The 18,750-nt window shown below is 41.9% G+C and overlaps 1 protein-coding gene across 3 annotated transcripts in view; it reads right to left on the bottom strand.

The window, feature by feature from the left end:
- LOC117512049 (integrin beta-1-like) overlaps positions 1–18,750 on the bottom strand; it is a 150,444-nt gene that overhangs the window by 7,417 nt on the left and 124,277 nt on the right. The window contains exons 8-16 of one of the 3 annotated variants that reach the window (XR_004561197.1): positions 16,194–16,289; positions 15,754–15,843; positions 15,339–15,479; positions 13,757–13,959; positions 13,399–13,637; positions 13,053–13,275; positions 12,410–12,645; positions 12,120–12,286; positions 1,784–2,908 (exon numbers count right to left, since the gene is read on the bottom strand). Coding sequence is in view for 2 of the 3 variants with exons in the window: in XM_034172001.1 (XP_034027892.1) it covers positions 3,383–3,460; positions 12,120–12,286; positions 12,410–12,645; positions 13,053–13,275; positions 13,399–13,637; positions 13,757–13,959; positions 15,339–15,479; positions 15,754–15,843; positions 16,194–16,289 (1,473 nt within the window). In the remaining variant the exon portion in view is untranslated. Of the gene's footprint in view, positions 1–1,469; positions 2,909–3,304; positions 3,461–12,119; positions 12,287–12,409; positions 12,646–13,052; positions 13,276–13,398; positions 13,638–13,756; positions 13,960–15,338; positions 15,480–15,753; positions 15,844–16,193; positions 16,290–18,750 lie in introns of those variants that run through there. The other 2 variants (XM_034172009.1, XM_034172001.1) reach the window with 2 other exon arrangements.

Genomic DNA, 18,750 nt, shown 5'->3' with positions numbered 1-18,750 from the left:
CGAAGTATTGATGCTTCTGATGTACATGTTGTACCAGTCTTGTCTCAAATTGCTCCTGGTGATATTACATCCCTGTGCCTCTCTCTCTATGAAATTATCTGATGCTGAACATAATTATTACATTGGCAACTGGGAACTGTTGGCCACTCCTCCAAGTGGTCTTGGAGGAGTGGCACCATTGGCTTGAGAGGGCATAAGTGCCATTTTTAGTGTGGATTGATCATAAAAACTTGGAGTATTTGCGCACGGCGAAACAGTTAAATGTCAGACAGGCCAGTTGGGCCATTTTCTTAAGCAGTTTTCATTTTGTGCTTTCATATGCCCAGGCTCAAAAAATGGGAAACCAGATGTGCTCTCCCGGCAAGGGGATCCCCGTTATGAATCAAGTACCATTCTCCCCGCATCATGTTTTGTTTTCGCTGTAACTTGGGATATTGAGACAAAGGTCAGGTCTGCCGCTCCTGATGTTCCCATCCCTCCAGGGTGTCCTAAAGGGAACTTATTCATACTGGACGCATTGAGAGGAACTCATTTGTTGGGGACATGACAGCTAGTTTGCTTGTCACCCAGGCGTTAAGAATACCATGCAGATCATCCGGGAGAGGTTTTGGTAGCCCCGTATGCTACCTGATAATACTATGTTAAAGCTTGTCAAACGTGCACCATGCATAAGTTGTCCACTCGCTCACAGGCCGGCGAACCTCTGCCATTACCTGTTCCCATGCAACCATGGTCACATATTACCATCAGTTTTGTAAGTGGCCTTCTGCCCTCGAAGGGTAATACTGTGATTCTCACTGTGGTTGATAGATTGTGTAAGAGGGCACATTTCGTGCCCCTACTTGAACTGCCTACCGCTAAAGAGACTGGTGTTGTTAATCAATGGGTTTAAATTGCATGGTTTCCCACAGGACATCATTTCCGACCGTGGTCCTCAGTTGATTTCAGTTTTGGAAGGAGTTCTGCCGTCTACTGGGGGTTTCCTCCAGCCACACCTCGGGTTACCACCCGCAAGCTAATGGACAAACTGAAAGAGCCCATCAGGAGTTGGAAAAAGGTCTGTATTCTCGCATCTCAGCACCCGGCCATGTGGGCTTCACTCTTAGTATGGACAGAACTTGCACATAACTGCTTGCCTTCATCTTCCAGTGGTTACTCCCCATTTCATGTTGTCCATGGTTTTCAACCCTCTTTGGTTCCCCCTACAGACTTAAACTCATGTGTGCCCTCAGCCTTCGTTGCTGATGAACCTGGGAGCGGGCCCGTCGGGCCCTCCAGCAAGCTTCAGCCGTCTCTAAAGTTGCGGCCGACAAGAGGAGATCCACTGCACCTGTCTACACCCCATGCCACAAGGTCTGGCTTTCCATGCATCACCTGCCCACCCATGGACTGCCCATGCATATGGGAGGCAATATATTTTCACAAAATGTTTCTCTTACTGTTATATTTTAACCCCACAGAAGGATATAGACAGGTTTTGTACTTTATTTAATAAATAAATTCATAAACCACTTTGGAAGTGAACACAGTATTGAAATAAAAAGGCACTTTAAAAACAAAGCTGTATAGAGTCAGTATTCTTCATAGGCATTTGGGTGAGAAAACTTTTCAGAAGTGATTCATATGACGTGTGAACAAATATATCAGTCTTATAATCTAACACATTACATAACAAGTAGTACAAAAAAAAAAAATTGGTGCATTTGACAAGAACACAGGAAAGGACCTGAGAATGAGTCAAACTCAATCCAGATGGTGAATAAAATCATTTCATTTTGACAACTATACAATTTTTTTGATTGTTCAACATCAACACAATTGTAGAATTCTAACAAGTGATAGACCTTCCATTTTCACAACATTAAAAATAATGAGTACTGATGTTAATCTTGGTGCTATAGTACTGTTTGTATAGTTATGTTTCATAGTACAGTACTCAATAACATTACAATCAAACGCGAGTAACAATTTTCAGTTTTCTGAGTTGCAGTTTGCATTTAAAAACCTTCACTGTATAATCTACTGAGATTCAACATAACCGTCTCATCTTCTTCAAATGTAATTTTCATCCACTCTTTTTTTCAGAAATGATTTCCAAATATATACAAACACTGACAATGTGCTGCAGCTGACAGTTTACATATTAAACTCAGGTCCTTGACTAAAAGACACAAAAACATACAACGCGTCAGTGCACAGAGACACAAGGAGCGTAACCTACGAACAGAAAGCGCCTGAGACGGAAAGTGTGCAGGGTACAGACTGTTCGATGTCCATTGCTATATCTATTGTGGTGTTAAAATAATTCCATCCTGTGCATTGAAAAAAGTCTGTTGGATTTACATGATTTAAATATGTACATTGGTTGCACATGATCTAGATGTGTCCAAATAATTTTCTATGGTTTCATATTTGTTATGTTTCTAAATGAGAAACATAAGAAAATTGCGTTATTTGAACACATTCTGATCATGCGCAGCTGATGTAAATATTTAAGGCATCTTTCATTTTTTCAGTGTGCTCACACAAAATCGATGAAGAAAAAAAAACTTCATTCTGCAAATACGCAACTTAAAATTATATACACACACACATATGCTGTACACATAAAATAGAACAATGCTTATAAATCATAAGTGTTAGTAAAAATATAGATGAGTGGGTGAACGGTACATGGCAATACGGGGGGTTGGGGGTGGGGGACGACAAACAAACAAAACAACAACAAAAAATCTCACAAAACATCAGTCCAACTACAAACTAGCCCCCAGGACCTAAAACTACGGCAAATACTGCAGTTGTCGAATACTTGATAGCAGAGTTCATGGGAACTATGAAGCCATCATTTTCCTTCATATTTGGGATTGATCACAGTGGTGACAGCACTTTTGTAGATGGGATTTTCACCCTGACAAGCAAAAATAGAAAGTTATTACCACTCAAACACTGAAGCTGAGGAGTTTTCATTCACCAAATCACACAAGAAATCAGTTTTCCAGTAAGGCACAAGACACAAGGATTGAACACTGTAAAAATGATGATGTACTGCACACAGCCATGCCTTTCTACAGCATACCAAATGTCAGGAGGTACATTTTAATATTTGTAACATGAAGACAGTTCAAATTCTCAAACGTTTGTGACTGTTCAGCTGGTTTGTTCGTCACAGCACTCCCATGCAGCTTCTGCCAAAGTTTCACAGCAATATTACAATTTCCATGGAACCATTTGTCCATTTTAAACATCTATATTCAGCTTCAAACACGCAAAAATGACAGGTGGACGTAGAAAAAAAAATGTGGAAACTGAAACAGGACAATGCAAACAAATGAACAGTCCATGCAGGAAGTGAAAGTGGAAAAGAAATAAATGAAATACAAACTTATAAGACAGCAGCTTTACGGCCATAGTTTGGGTTCTGGAACTGATTGATGGGACTCTTGTAAATGGGGTTTTCTTGCTACATGTGGAGAATGGGGACAGAGATGGGCTCAGCAGGAAAGAGAACAGCAGCAGATAAAACAAATACAAGAAAGCAGTGCAAGGAAGAAAAATGATCAGTCAGTGAAATGAAGAAAACTGTTTCTGATCTTTTTAATGTCGTTAAAATGATATAATTAAGTACTTACATTGGATACATATCTATCTATCTATCTATCTATCTATATATATATACACTCAACAAAAATATAAACGCAACACTTTTGGTTTTGCTCCCATTTTGTATGAGATGAACTCAAAGATGTGAAACTTTTTCCACATACACAATATCACCATTTCCCTCAAATATTGTTCACAAACCAGTCTAAATCTGTGATAGTGAGCACTTCTCCTTTGCTGAGATAATCCATCCCACCTCACAGGTGTGCCATATCAAGATGCTTATTAGACACCATGGTTAGTGCACAGGTGTGCCTTAGACTGCCCACAATAAAAGGCCACTCTGAAAGGTGCAGTTTTATCACACAGCACAATGCCACAGATGTCGCAAGATTTGAGGGAGCGTGCAATTAGCATGCTGACAGCAGGAATGTCAACCAGAGCTGTTGCTCGTGTACTGAATGTTCATTTCTCTACCATAAGCCGTCTCCAAAGGCGTTTCAGAGAATTTGGCAGTACATCCAACCAGCCTCACAACCGCAAACCACGTGTAACCACACCAGCCCAGGACCTCCACATCCAGCATGTTCACCTCCAAGATCGTCTGAGACCAGCCACTCGGACAGCTGCTGAAACAATCGGTTTGCATAACCAAAGAATTTCTGCACAAACTGTCAGAAACCGTCTCAGGGAAGCTCATCTGCATGCTCGTCGTCCTCATTGGGGTCTCGACCTGACTCCAGTTCGTCGTCGTAACCGACTTGAGTGGGCAAATGCTCACATTCGCTGGTGTTTGGCACGTTGGAGAGGTGTTCTCTTCACGGATGAATCCCGGTTCACACTGTTCAGGGCAGATGGTAGACAGCGTGTGTGGCGTCGTGTGGGTGAGTGGTTTTCTGATGTCAATGTTGTGGATCGAGTGGCCCATGGGTGGCGGTGGGGTTATGGGATGGGCAGGCGTCTGTTATGGACGAAGAACACAGGTGCATTTTATTGATGGCATTTTGAATGCACAGAGATACCGTGACGAGATCCTGAGGCCCATTGTTGTGCCATGCATCCAAGAACATCACCTCATGTTGCAGCAGGATAATGCACGGCCCCATGTTGCAAGGATCTGTACACAATTCTTGGAAGCTGAAAATGTCCCAGTTCTTGCATGGCCGGCATACTCACTGGACATGTCACCCATTGAGCATGTTTGGGATGCTCTGGACCGGCGTATATGACAGCGTGTACCAGTTCCTGCCAATATCCAGCAACTTCGCACAGTCATTGAAGAGGAGTGGACCAACATTCCACAGGCCACAATTGACAACCTGATCAACTCTATGCAAAGGAGATGTGTTGCACTGCATGAGGCAAATGGTGGTCACACCAGATACTGACTGGTATCCCTCCCCAATAAAACAAAACTGCACCTTTCAGAGTAGCCTTTTATTGTGGGCAGTCTAAGGCACACGTGCACTAATCATGGTGTCTAATCAGCATCTTGATATGGCACACCTGTGAGGTGGGATGGATTATCTCAGTAAAGGAGAAGTGCTCACTATCACAGATTTAGACTGGTTTGTGAACAATATTTGAGGGATTGGTGATATTGTGTATGTGGAAAAAGTTTTAGATCTTTGAGTTCATCTCATACAAAATGGGAGCAAAACCAAAAGTGTTGCATTTATATTTTTGTTGAGTGTATATATATGTGTGTGTGTGTGTGTGTGTCTCTTGTGTATCTTATGTATCTTGTGTATCTTGTGTTTAAAAAACATTCAACAGTTTACTTGTCTGGGACTTGACACTCCTGTAAGGCATGATGGAGGGTAGTAATGTGAAGAGATCATGCTGGGGATGTGTATTATCCTTGATTATGTTGTGCGTCCTTTGTATGACTCTTATGGTAAATTTGCTGCAGTGGGGGTAAGGCTACTCCAGAAATGGACTCTGCAAGTTTTAACCACCTGCTGCAGAGCCTTCCTGCCCTGAACAGTGCAATTTCCATACCAGACTATAATGGAGCTGGTGAGGACACTCAACAGTGCATCTGCAGAAATTACTGAGAATTTTGGCTGGCATACTAAACTTCCTCAGTCTTGTCAGGAAATACAGTCATCGTTGAGACTTCCTGATGATGCATTGTGTGTTGTGGGTCCAGGTGAGCTCATCACTCATGTAAACACCAAGGAATTTGAAGATTTTCATCCTCTCCACCTCAGTGTCACCTGTGCAGAGTGGTGCATTAGGCTCTCCCTTCCTCCTTGGTTTTCTCCGCATAATGCAAAAGACTGCTTTCATGACACGAATCCACCAGATCTGCCACCTCTTTCCTGCATGCCATCTTATCCGCACCATGAATCCCAGGATTCTTGTATTGTCTGCAAACTTGATGATGCGGGTGTTACTATGAGAGGCCACACAATCATGAGTGTAAAGTGTGTACAATCGAGGACTCAGTACACAACCCTGTGGGGGACTGAATGCTCACAGTTTGTGCTGGATGTATGACTGCCAATTCTGAGTGACTGCAGCCTGACAGTTAGGAAGTTCATCACCCAGTTACAAAGGGTGGGCACCAGTCCAACGCTGAGGAGCTTTGCAAAGAGTTCTGGGAGGACGATAGTGTTGAATCCCGAAGTGTGATCCATAAACAGCATTCTAATGTATGTGCCCTTTCCCCCAAATGTGTGACAGCCATATGTAAGGCTGCATTAACTGCATCACCTGTGGACCGGAGTGTCTGGGTGTTAGGAATAGTCTTTTGAATTACAATCAAGGTGAGTGCCACAGGGCAATAGTCATTCAGACAGCTCACAACACCCTTCTTGGGAAGGGGCACAATAGTGGTGGACTTGAAGCAGGAAGGCACAGAGACTTCAATCGGGGACAGGTTGGATATATCTGCCAGCACATCAGCCAGCTCTGCTGAGCAGATCCTAAGCATATGTCCCAGGATGTTGTCCAGGTCTGCTGCTCTCTGTGGATTTACTTTCCACAGAACCTTGCGTACCTCTGCTGATGACATAGTGAGTGTTGTGTTCTGTGGGCTCTGTGTGCTGATGGTCTCCCTCTGCAGATCAGTGTGATGGGCTACAAAGCAGGTCTCAAACTCATTCAGTTCATCCGGCAGGGTCACCCTGTTTCACTGCTTGTAGTCACAGATATATTGCAAACCTTGTCACATGATGCACCTAGAATCATTAGTGTAGTATCCTTCCAGTTTTAGTCTATACAGTCTCTTAGCATTTCTTATAGCTTTATGCAGGCCATATTTGGCCCTTTTGTATATCCCAGTGTTGTCTGAGATGAATGCAATGGGGTGTGCATGTAGCTTTGATCTGACATCACCATTAATCCAGGGTTTTTGGTTGGGAAAGATTCTAAGATTTCTCGTGGGGAAAACATTTTCAATGCAAAGCTGATATAACTAGTTACACTTGTGGCACATTCCTGAATATCAATAGTAACATTACTCTCAAAGCAGCAGTTCTAAACACATCCCAGCTCTCTTTGCATTTCTTAATAATACTTCTCACTCATGCAGTGATAACTTTGTATGTCCTCCTGCGCTGTGAGCATCAAGTTCTTTTTCTCAAGTCTAAACTAATTTCTGGGGGAGGTGATGGTCTAGCGGCTAAGGTGTTGGGTTTGAGTCCAGAAGATCATGGGTTCAAATCCCCGCCTGACTGGAAAATCACTAAGGGCCCTTGGGCAAGGCCTTTAATCCCCTATTGCTCCCGGTGTGTAGTGAGCGCCTTGTATGGCAGCACCCTGACATCGGGGTGAATGTGAGGCATAATTGTAAAGCGCTTTGAGCGTCTGATTCAGATGGAAAAGCGCTATATAAATGCAGTCCATTTACCATTTCTTTTGTTTTTGGCATGATGCTTTCTCAAGTGACAGCTCAAACCCTTACTGACTTTTTTTTAATATTGTGTGTACACTGGAAGATAACCCTCAGCTTTAGCTTGATTTTACAAGCTTTGAGCATGATAACGTTTAAGCACATCACTGCACAACAGTGGTTTGAGCTGTGGTTCAACCAAAAGGTCAGTTCTTCGGGGGGCTAATCATTTTAATCTTGGTAGTTTTTGGTTTCTGTGAAATAAGTTTGTTTCTGGGTGCAAAGTAAAATAATGAAAGTATCCAAAATAAAACTAAGATGCTCTGTTGAAAATTCCTTGTTCTGAAAAAAGACATGGGGGAAAAATCACTTCAGAAAATTTTTAATAAAATGTTCATTTTGGGGGGGCTAACAATTTTGTCCTCATTTGTAAGTAAACTTTTTTACCTGAGGCCATCATATATGGCCATCGGGTATTGCGAGGACTTGGCGTCCGCCCGTCTGTCCGTCCATCTGTCTGTGCTCAGTGTAAGTCCAGTCCTATTGCTGTCACGGTCTTCAAATTCACAGGGAACATTCTTGGAACACATACCTTGATGGCTAACCTTGATGTATTTTAAGAGGTAATAAAGCCATATTCTGCTCCTCCTTTTTTTTTTGAGGGGCGGGGGTGAGAGCCAATCAGAGCAGAATGGCACCGTAATGTCAGTGGCTGGTCTAGCTAGCTGCAAACTCCATTTCATTTGTTTAAAAAAAACTCCATTTCATTTGTGTGTAAATATAACCTCTTTGTCATAAATTATGTAAAAGCTAGCGAGAAATAAGCACTTCTAAAACTGAAAACGCTGTTTTTGTAACCTGATAACACCTCTGGAGTGGTTTACAAGACATTTCACGAATGTCAGCGTGCACGCTAACTTCCACTAACTCAAAGCTAAATTCCACTCTTGTCAAAAGCTCATGTATGCACACACGCACGGCATCCTGCAGACGCTGTTAAAACAAATAAAATATTGTTTGATTGATTAATAGAGGGGCTTTATTGAACATGTATAAACTGTACATAAGACAACAGGACCTTAGTAATGAATGTAAATAGCAATAAATGTATATGTATATTTATCACATATTACAACAAAAATCTGCCCTATACTCAGAAACCAGCCCTCATGAGATATAACAAAAAGGAGGGCTAATAAATCATACACTTGTCCTATCAATTTTACTGCCCTGGAAACTGTGGCAATAAAATCAGGGTGATACAAAAAAAGACATTGAACATATCAGGCTTTGTATCGCCTTGCATTTTATCCAATCAGAAGCCCCGATTTCTTAGTCCCACTAATGACACGCCCCCATTTTGTGTTACCCTGGTGGCAAGTGCAGGATCCTGATACAGGATCCAGATCATTTCATTCAACCAAGATGTCTGATCATAGTGAGAGAGTTTGAGCCTCCCTAGCAGGAAGAATTCTACAACTTGAGTCTCATAATGAAGTTGTTAGACATCAAGAAGTTAGTGAAGAGGACGCTCATGACTTCATAGAGAGACATAAGAACATTCCATAATTTACATATCTACATGATTTACCTGCATTATTCGTTCTACATGACTCACTCAACAAAAATATAAACGCAACACTTTTGGTTTTGCTCCCATATTGTATGAGATGAACTCAAAGATCTAAAACTTTTTCCACATACACAATATCACCATTTCCCTCAAATATTGTTCACAAACCAGTCTAAATCTGTGATAGTGAGCACTTCTCCTTTGCTGAGATAATCCATCCCACCTCACAGGTGTGCCATATCAAGATGCTGATTAGACACCATGATTAGTGCACAGGTGTGCCTTAGACTGCCCACAATAAAAGGCCACTCAAAGGTGCAGTTTTATCACACAGCACAATGCCACAGATGTCGCAAGATTTGAGGGAGCGTGCAATTGGCATGCTGACAGCAGGAATGTCAACCAGAGCTGTTGCTCGTGTATTGAATGTTCATTTCTCTACCATAAGCTGTCTCCAAAGGCAATTCAGAGAATTTGGCAGTACATCCAACCAGCCTCACAACCGCAGACCATGTGTAACCACACCAGCCCAGGACCATCCAGCATGTTCACCTCCAAGATTGTCTGAGACCAGCCACTCGGACAGCTGCTGAAACAATCGGTTTGCATAACCAAAGAATTTCTGCACAAACTGTCAGAAACCGTCTCAGGGAAGCTCATCTGCATGCTCGTCGTCCTCATCGGGGTCTCGACCTGACTCCAGTTCGTCGTCGTAACCGACTTGAGGGGACAAATGCTCACATTCGCTGGCGTTTGGCACATTGGAGAGGTGTTCTCTTCATGAATGAATCCCGGTTCACACTGTCCAGGGCAGATGGCAGACAGCGTGTGTGGCGTCGTGTGGGTGAGCGGTTTTCTGATGTCAATGTTGTGGATCGAGTGGCCCATGGTGGCGGTGGGGTTATGGTATGGGCAGGCGTCTGTTATGGATGAAGAACACAGGTGCATTTTATTGCTGGCATTTTGAATGCACAGAGATACCGTGACGAGATCCTGAGGCCCATTGTTGTGCCATACATCCAAGAACATCACCTCATGTTGCAGCAGGATAATGCACGGCCCCATGTTGCAAGGATCTGTACACAATTCTTGGAAGCTGAAAATGTCCCAGTTCTTGCATGGCCGGCATACTCACCGGACATGTCACCCAATATCCAGCAACTTCGCACAGCCATTGAAGAGAAGTGGACCAACATTCCACAGGCCACAATTGACAACCTGATCAACTCTATGCGAAGGAGATGTGTTGCACTGCATGAGGCAAATGGTGGTCACACCAGATACTGACTGGTATCCCCCCCAATAAAACAAAACTGCACCTTTCAGAGTGGCCTTTTATTGTGGGCAGTCTAAGGCACACCTGTGCACTAATCATGGTGTCTAATCAGCATCTTGATATGGCACACCTGTGAGGTGGGATGGATTATCTCAGCAAAGGAGAAGTGCTCACTATCACAGATTTAGACTGGTTTGTGAACAGTATTTGAGGGAAATGGTGATATTGTGTATGTGGAAAAAGTTTTAGATCTTTGAGTTCATCTCATACAAAATGGGAGCAAAACCAAAAGTGTTGCATTTATATTTTTGTTGAGTGTATTTTGATAATTATATAGATCAGACCTACTGTGTTATGCTCTTTATTATTAGCACAAGTGTTGAATTGATGTTGGTGTAGTGAGTAAATGAGTTGTTATGAAATGGAGCTGATGATATTTAGGTGGTTCTTGTTCTTTATTTTTGTTGTAATATGTGATAAATGTCTTATTACATGTCTGTATAAGCCCTCGTCCTTCAGACTCTGGCTGATACAGATACATCGGGGAATGTTATAGGACATGACACGTAGACAGATATCTGATGAGGCATACATATACCAATTAAACAACTGCAAATTATAAAGAAGACAATGCTCATACAGACGAGGGTATTTTAGCACTGCATTATTTTTTTAATCTAACAGTTGTTGCTGTTCATCTTTTGGCTGCCCCCATTCATCACAGCAGATGCAGTACAGATCTGCATGGTGATTTACCCTTCCTGATGCAACTCCAGATTCATCTGGACAAACACACACAGCACCTGGTCTTCCTACAAGGTCTCCCACTAATCAATCTCTACTCTGTTTAGCTTCTAAGATCTGACAAGATCAGACATACACAGAGCAGACTAGCTGCTATCTAACAGCTAACACTGTGTAATGTAAAATTTTAGGCGATAACTTCAGACAAACTGGTGTGCACTTACTGTAATTAGGTTAACATTGATCACTGAATTGACAACCCTCATTTAAAATCTAGTCCAGAATCAGAGTGACATGCATTTGACTTTGCAGTTTACTGACAATTGTTGGGTTGCTCACTGATCCCTTGCTCGCTGTGCTTACATTTTTTTGTTTACTAACTATTGTCAAATTTAGGCCAAAACACTCCAAAAATACTCTTATTTAGACTCATAATGTAGAATTTTTGAAAGGCAAGTGCTTATTTTGTATGACTCCATCCCTATTAGATGGCTTTACATAGTTTCAGGTTGCTTTGAGTTGCGTTATCAGACATTACAGGTCATTGAACGGGCCTGTGTGCAGACGCGCTTTGTACCAACAAAGACTTCCACATACAGAGGTGCATCAGCAAACCCACTGTGGCATTATAAAATCCCACCGCCAGGTGGTGATAGATTACAGCACATGAAAATATGCTGTAAAGTGGCTCCCTGACATATTGACGTTGGCTGATGGTTCTACAGTAGGGAAGCTGTAGTCACACCCCGGAAAATAGTCCAGTTTAGCTCAGTGAATAACATTTCCAAAAAAGTCCACCCAGCCTCCCAATTTTTTTCCCTTTTATTTTGAGAGCCACTCAGAAGAAATACTTGAAATTTGTTTCTGCAGCTGTAAGACTAAAAAAGGGAAGAGACAGATAATCATAATAGCAGGTCTGCTAATCTGATCTCTGTCAGGAACAGCGAATGATGGCATTGTTTCCAGACAACACCTGTTTTCCACATTACAGTTACTCAACAAAGGGAGAGCGCTGCCAGATTAAAAAAAATAAAAATAAAATAAAGTAACCCGCTTTCTTTCACAGAGTCGGTTACGGCTGCACTCACTGTATCCCATTTGGCGTTCATCTTCTCCTTCTCAAACTTGGCAAACTCTCTTCTGTCATGGATGATCATCAGCAGCTTCCAGATAAGCAGCAAGGCTAAGCCAATCAGGACGATGCCGGCAACCACACCCGCCACGATTGGGATGATATCAGGACCAGCGGGGCAGTCTGAAAAACAGCAGGAAGTAGTGAGCCTAACATCATGCTCACTTGATTAGACATGAATAAACAAATCACCTTTATTTATTTATTTATTAAGTACTTTCCACGCCCTGACAGGTTTGAGCTTACCCAGCGTCTCCACCACATGGACCTCCTTCTCAGTGTTGTTGTTGACAGCGTAGGTGTAGTAGAACCAGCAGTCGTTGGCATCCCTCTCCTTGCAGTGCATCACGGGGTATGTGGCATCGTTAGGCTGAGGCAGCTTGTCGCTGCTCTTCACTTTAATCAGGTTAAAGTCGCTGCAGTCTCGCTCACATGTTTCCTTCTTTTCACCGGTGCCAAAAGCACGGCACTGCACGCACTCTCTGTGAGAAAGGTTTCTGTTAGCAATAATATGTAATCAGGCTTCCTAAAATCTTTACTCAGTTTTCTGTCCATTTTGAAGTAGGCTTCAAAAGGATATAAAGATATTTGGTGTTGTGAAGACCAGAGAGCAGAGGAGGCTTCTTGAAGACAAGAGGTTTCACCAATAATTCACTCTCACTTACCCCCCCACAAAACCCTAACAACAATCATATTTTTTTTCTTCCTGAAACAGAAATGTAGTTGTTATCCTACCACATAGATCAGACTGTTTTCCTTAAATCAGCTGCATTGATGCTACCACACTGCTTCACAAGCATTTATTTTTGTGCTGTGGATTTCAATATCATGACTAAAAGATATTGTCTTACGGCTGATGAGAAGCTGTCAAATCTCACTTGTAACTTACTTGTGTTCAATACAGACTCCTGGACAGGTAGGACATGTTTCACAGGTGGGACCTTGGAATTTTGGATCAGTGCATTTACAGACACCACAGTCACACTTCCCTCTACCATTACAGATCTGCTTGTTGCTGGCCAGACATGTGCTTGTATCCAGAGAACAGTCACAGGCACTGCCAGACCACATGGGATCACAGGTACAAACCCTGCACACACAGCGTCCATGGCCTGTGGGGACAGTAATGAGGGGGAAAAAAAAAAAAAAAAAAAACTTAATTTTTTTTTTGTCTGCTAAACATTAAGTGAGCGATATTGGGGAGAAAAGATCTTGCCAAAAAGTGATGAGATCACCTCCACACAGCTTGTTTCCGGATCGGTCACAGCTGAAGTTGTCACATTCGCAGTACTGACCACTGTATCTCTCCTCTGGGTTTTCCCTTTTCTTACACTCACATGTGCCACAAACACAGTCTCCATTGCTGCTGCAGGTGTCAGTACCATTGTCTTTTCGGCAGGTCCGGTCCATGTCTTCTGTAGCTACATCGTTGCTGCTGCACTCGCAGCGTCTGCCCACACGTCCCTCATTACACCTGAAACAAAGAAAAAAGGAAGCAGCCAAGGTCAGTGCTGGAAGCATTTCACACAAAGTGGCTGCGATTTAAAAAGCAGATTTAATTCTGTATTACACAAATAACCAGACAGGACTTACTTGCAGGCTCCACATTCATATGTCCCGTTCCCAAAATGGCAGAGGTTACTGTTCTTGATGCCCACTTTGTGACATTCACACTCACAGATGAAATTGAGTGTGATCTCCACCTCCTCTGTAAATCCCAGGGGTTTTATTTTAATGATCTCAGGGTTGCCTTGCTTTGGGCAGCCCTTAGATGTCACGCTGATCGTAAACATAACCTATGAGAAAAAGAATACAGGAGAAAGGACTACTGAGAGGCCTGGAATAGTGAGGAAAAACAAATACAGTTGACTGAAACAATCTTAATATAAAGTGCTGAATCCTGATCAAGCTGATTGCAGAAGGACCCTACTATAAGTGGAGGTTAACTGAAATCTTAACAGAATTTACTTGCATACTGTGTGGTAAAAAAAATAGATACAGAATTTTTGTGCAGTTAATATGGTCATATTCGATTTCATCAGTGTTCTGTACATTTTGGCATGTAGGGAAATTAAATTACTGTATTTTCTGGACTGTAAGTCACACTTTTTTATAACTTGTTTGGCTGGTCCTGTGACTTATAATTAGAAATGATTTATATCCCAAAAATATCCTGCATTATCATCAACACCAACAAGATGGCATCATCTACATGCATGCTAAGCTGCTCCTGTGTACTGATCTGAATGAAGTACTGTCTGAGCCACACTCCAAAGCTGAAGGAGGTGGTCATGCATCTTTAAGTTGGTTGTCAAGTGTCAAAAACAAGAAGAAGATCTGAGGGAGTAGGACATGCTAGGTCTTAGCGAATAAGTGAAATGATGCTCTCAAACTGAATACACACGGTCTTCAATAAATATAGAGAAAAACCTCTCAACTGCAATTAGGAGGATGACTAGGCTAAGACAAGGTTTATGTATAATTATAATGTTTTAAAAAATGTATAGCCATTTAAAAAGGTTTATTATATTTAGTGATGTAAACGAGCATACGGTTGGCTCAATCTTAATGTTCTTGACTATTCACTGGTAACGAGAAACAGTTTACTCTCAAGTTCTTTGGGCCTTGAACAATGACATTAATTAGCTTGTTAGCTTGTACTTGCTAATGCAGCAATTTCATTATAAATAAATAATGTGCCGGTTAAACTAATTTTGGTTCAACCTACATGAAGCTGTAGGACCAGGTTTCAAAAATAAATGTGACACAGACTGATGTGACTTGTATGTTTTATTTGCAAATGCGACTAATACTTCAGTGTGACACATCGTCAACCCCCCCCCCCAAAAACAAACAAAAACAAAAGAAAAAAATAGCACCAAATAAAAACAAACAAACAAACAAACAAAAAGGTACATTGATCCACACTTGCACATTTAATTTTTTTGGGATTCTGTTATATTCTTCTGTATTTTACATGTGAACGTCCAGTGTATGGTGTTACTCTGCCTACAGGAACTACCAGTGTTCATCCAGTGTCCAAGTAGCCCTTTGCATCACACAAACAGTTAAGGAGACTCAAATGAGGACTATCACTTGCATTTTGAGGGAACACCAGCTATGACATTTTGGCCATGTGTCACAGAAAAAAAAAGTGGAATTTTGTAATTCATACCTCATCTCCAATAGAGATGTTGGAGCATTTCCGTCCATTTTCACCCTCACTAACTACTCCATTTTTGCAGCGGGATGTGTAAGCTATGGTCACCCCTTCTGGAAGCTTACTGTTCTCCAAAATAACTTCTGATGAGAGAGACTTCCAGAAACAGAGATAAAATACCATAAACACAATTAGTGTAATTTCCTCCACTGGAATGTCATCTGGTAGCATTGTTTGGACAATAGAATATACAAAGACTTAGCTATGGATTAAAGTAGAAAGTGTGTTTGGACAAGGCTGTGACTGCTTCATCTCATTTATACAGCTGAATGCTTTCATGTAGAGCATATGAGTACACAATATACTTAGCAGTCTTTCTTCAAAATGCACTAAGTAGACATTTTGAACAATTGTACTATATTGAACTTACATTGTAAGCATCTATAATAAGGTTGATCACATTGCTCGAATTTGCAGACAGAGTTCCCACAGCAGACTTGGGAATCAAATTTTTCAGCTCCTGAGGAAGAAAAGTTCTGTCAATCCCTGGAATCCAATGTTGCACAAACACAGGGTGAATATTTTTCTCTAAAATTTAATGGGCTGAAGTTTCAAGTGAAATACACAGACGTAAAACATCAGGTTCGCAAAAGCACAAATTATGCAGTTTCCTCAATTTCTAACAGATCTAGGTTGATCTACATGAGTTGCAGAATGTTACATGGGTAGAACGACAGCTTCAAGGGGACACAACGGTTAACTCACAGCAGATGTTTTTAGTGCAGGTGGGTATTTTTATGCACTGGCCATCTCCCAAATACAGGCGCACAGAAGGAAAGAGGAAGTGTGTTCACAAACAAAGGAACTCACTTGATATACAGGCTGGAACTCTTCTGTGACTGCAAAAATGGTCTGAATGTTGTTGTCGCTCAACTTCTGAACCAGATGAGCAATTGAGGGATAATCCTAAAACACAGAAAGGTAATGGTCATATTAACTTCACCAAATAAATGTCAGAATGAAGCTTTTAGCATCACAGGAACCTTTAGAATAACTTCTGCAAAACAAACTAAGACATCACATGTACATAAGTATTCACAGCCTTTGCGATAAAGCTCAAAATTGAGTTCAGGTGCATCGTGTTTACACTGATCATCTTTGAGATGTTTTTACAACTTAATTGGAGTCCACCTGGGGCCTGTACTACGAAGTGGGGTTACTGGCTTATCAGGGTAACTTCGGGAGTAAGTTGATGACGTGTGGAGTAACTTCCCGGTTAACCTGTACTACGAAAGGTGGATAGGTTTTGATCGAGGTATGCTGCCATGGCAATTTACACTGCGTGCCAAACCTGCTCTGAGCAGCTTATGTTCTAGGTTAGCTTGAGGTTTTCGCTTAACCACTCCCTTTATAAGTACCGCCCATCCACTGTCAATCACTCCGAAGACAATGCCGGCCTACCTGGATGATCCGTTTGATATTGGGGCACAAATTGTGAGGGGCTCTCGTAGCAGGGCGAGGGTTTTTAAAGACCGCCAGAATCCGCTGACATACCCGTACGATATTCTCCATGAAAGATATAGATTCTCAGCCGAGGGAATTCGTTATCTTTGTCAGCTGATCGGGCCAGAAGTCTGTAACATCACCCATCGTAGCAATGCCCTGACGATTGAGCAGATAATGTGCCTTGCGCTTAGATATTTTGCCAGTGGACAGTTTATGTATTCCATTGGTGATGCTGAACATCTGAGCAAGAATACTGTATGTCGTATGATTCGCAAGGTAGTACTTGCTCTATCTAAACTGTTGGATACATTTGTCGTTTTCCCTGGCCATTTATCCGCAATGCAAATCAAAGAAGGGTTTTATGCAATCGCGGGTAATTACTAATATCAAAATAGGTCTAATGCATGTCCATTAATTAGGCGAAGTGGGGCTTATCAATAACAATTTCTCCTAGGTTTCCCAAGAGTAATAGGAGCCATTGATTGCACGCAAATCCCAATCAGTGCACCCCTGGGAGAGCACGAGGGCGATTATATCAATCGCAAATCTTTTCACAGTATCAATGTGCAGGTATAGCCGTTCTATTTGGCCTATTTCATATACCCATTATCGTGTAGTCCACTCTAAGCTCACCTTCTTTTCACTTATTTCAGCCATATAAGGGTTGCTTTGGTTTGGGTGATTTTTCTAAATATTCTAATATACAATTACTATAATTACATATTTCACATTCTTTTTCTCCCCACATTGGGCTGTCCTGTTGGATAACCTTCATGCCAAAGTGATATATATGTAACTATGTTAACAGAATGACCATCAATGGCTTTAAATCCTTAGATAGGTAGCCTATTTAGGAAACATTAAATTAACCTAACATCTATTAGTAGGCCTATTCCCACTTCTGAATCGTGTTGCATCTGGGCGTAATTAATGAAAGAAGGTCATTATTTTACACATATCAGACATTCCACAGGTTAATCATCTGTAACAGATTTGGAGAACAATTGAATTGTATTTACGCATTCACCCAATCAGCAATACGTTGCCAACAAGCCTGTCTTGCTTTATTGGCAGACGATGTGTTCCATTTCCCCCTTAACGTTAATTTCAATTCCTCATAGCGCCGCATAATAATCGTGCATTCTTCTTCGGTAAAGTAAGGTGACCGCGCCATCATTGAAAAATGGTGACGTGCGCTGCAACCTGCCCCTTTTATGTGAACGCGCACAAACTCCAATTAGGTTAACACAGGTTCAACAAATCAACATCTTAATCAGCGTCGTAGTACCGATTAACACCAATTGAGAACACCAGGTTTTGTCAACCCCGGATAAGAAGTTAACCCTGGGTTACATCTGAGTAAGTTAACCCCGCTTCGTAGTACAGGCCCCTGGGGTAAATTCAGTTGATAAGACATGATTTGGAAAGCCACACACCTGTCTGCAGATAAGGTCCCACAGTTGACAGGGAATGTCTGCGCACAAACCAAACATGAAGTCAAAGGAATTGTCTGTAGACCTCAGCGACAGGACTGTCTCAAGTCACAAATCTTTGGAAGGGTACAGAAACATTTCTGCTGCTTTGAAGATGCTAATGAGCACAGTGGCTTCCATCATTTGTAAATGGAAGAACTTTGAATCCACCAAGACTCTTCCTAGAGCTGTCCGCCCATCTAAACTGAGAGATCAGGGAGAAGGGAATTACTCAGGGAGGACCAAGAACCTGATGGTCACTCTGTCAGAGCTCCATCATTCCTCTGTGGGGAGAGGAGAACCTTCCAGAAAAGTGAAGCATGGTGGTGGCAACATCATGCTGTGGGGATGGTTTTCAGTGGCAGGAACTGGGAGACTAGTCAGGACTGAGGGAAACATGAATGCAGCAATGTACAGAGACATCCTGGATGAAAACCTGCTCCAGAGTG

Source organism: Thalassophryne amazonica, chromosome 1, assembly GCF_902500255.1.
Source record: "Thalassophryne amazonica chromosome 1, fThaAma1.1, whole genome shotgun sequence".
NCBI classification, from domain to species: Eukaryota; Metazoa; Chordata; class Actinopteri; order Batrachoidiformes; family Batrachoididae; genus Thalassophryne; species Thalassophryne amazonica.
The sequence above is the reverse complement of the archived record's forward strand: the minus strand, read 5'-3'. Positions and strand labels throughout refer to the sequence as shown.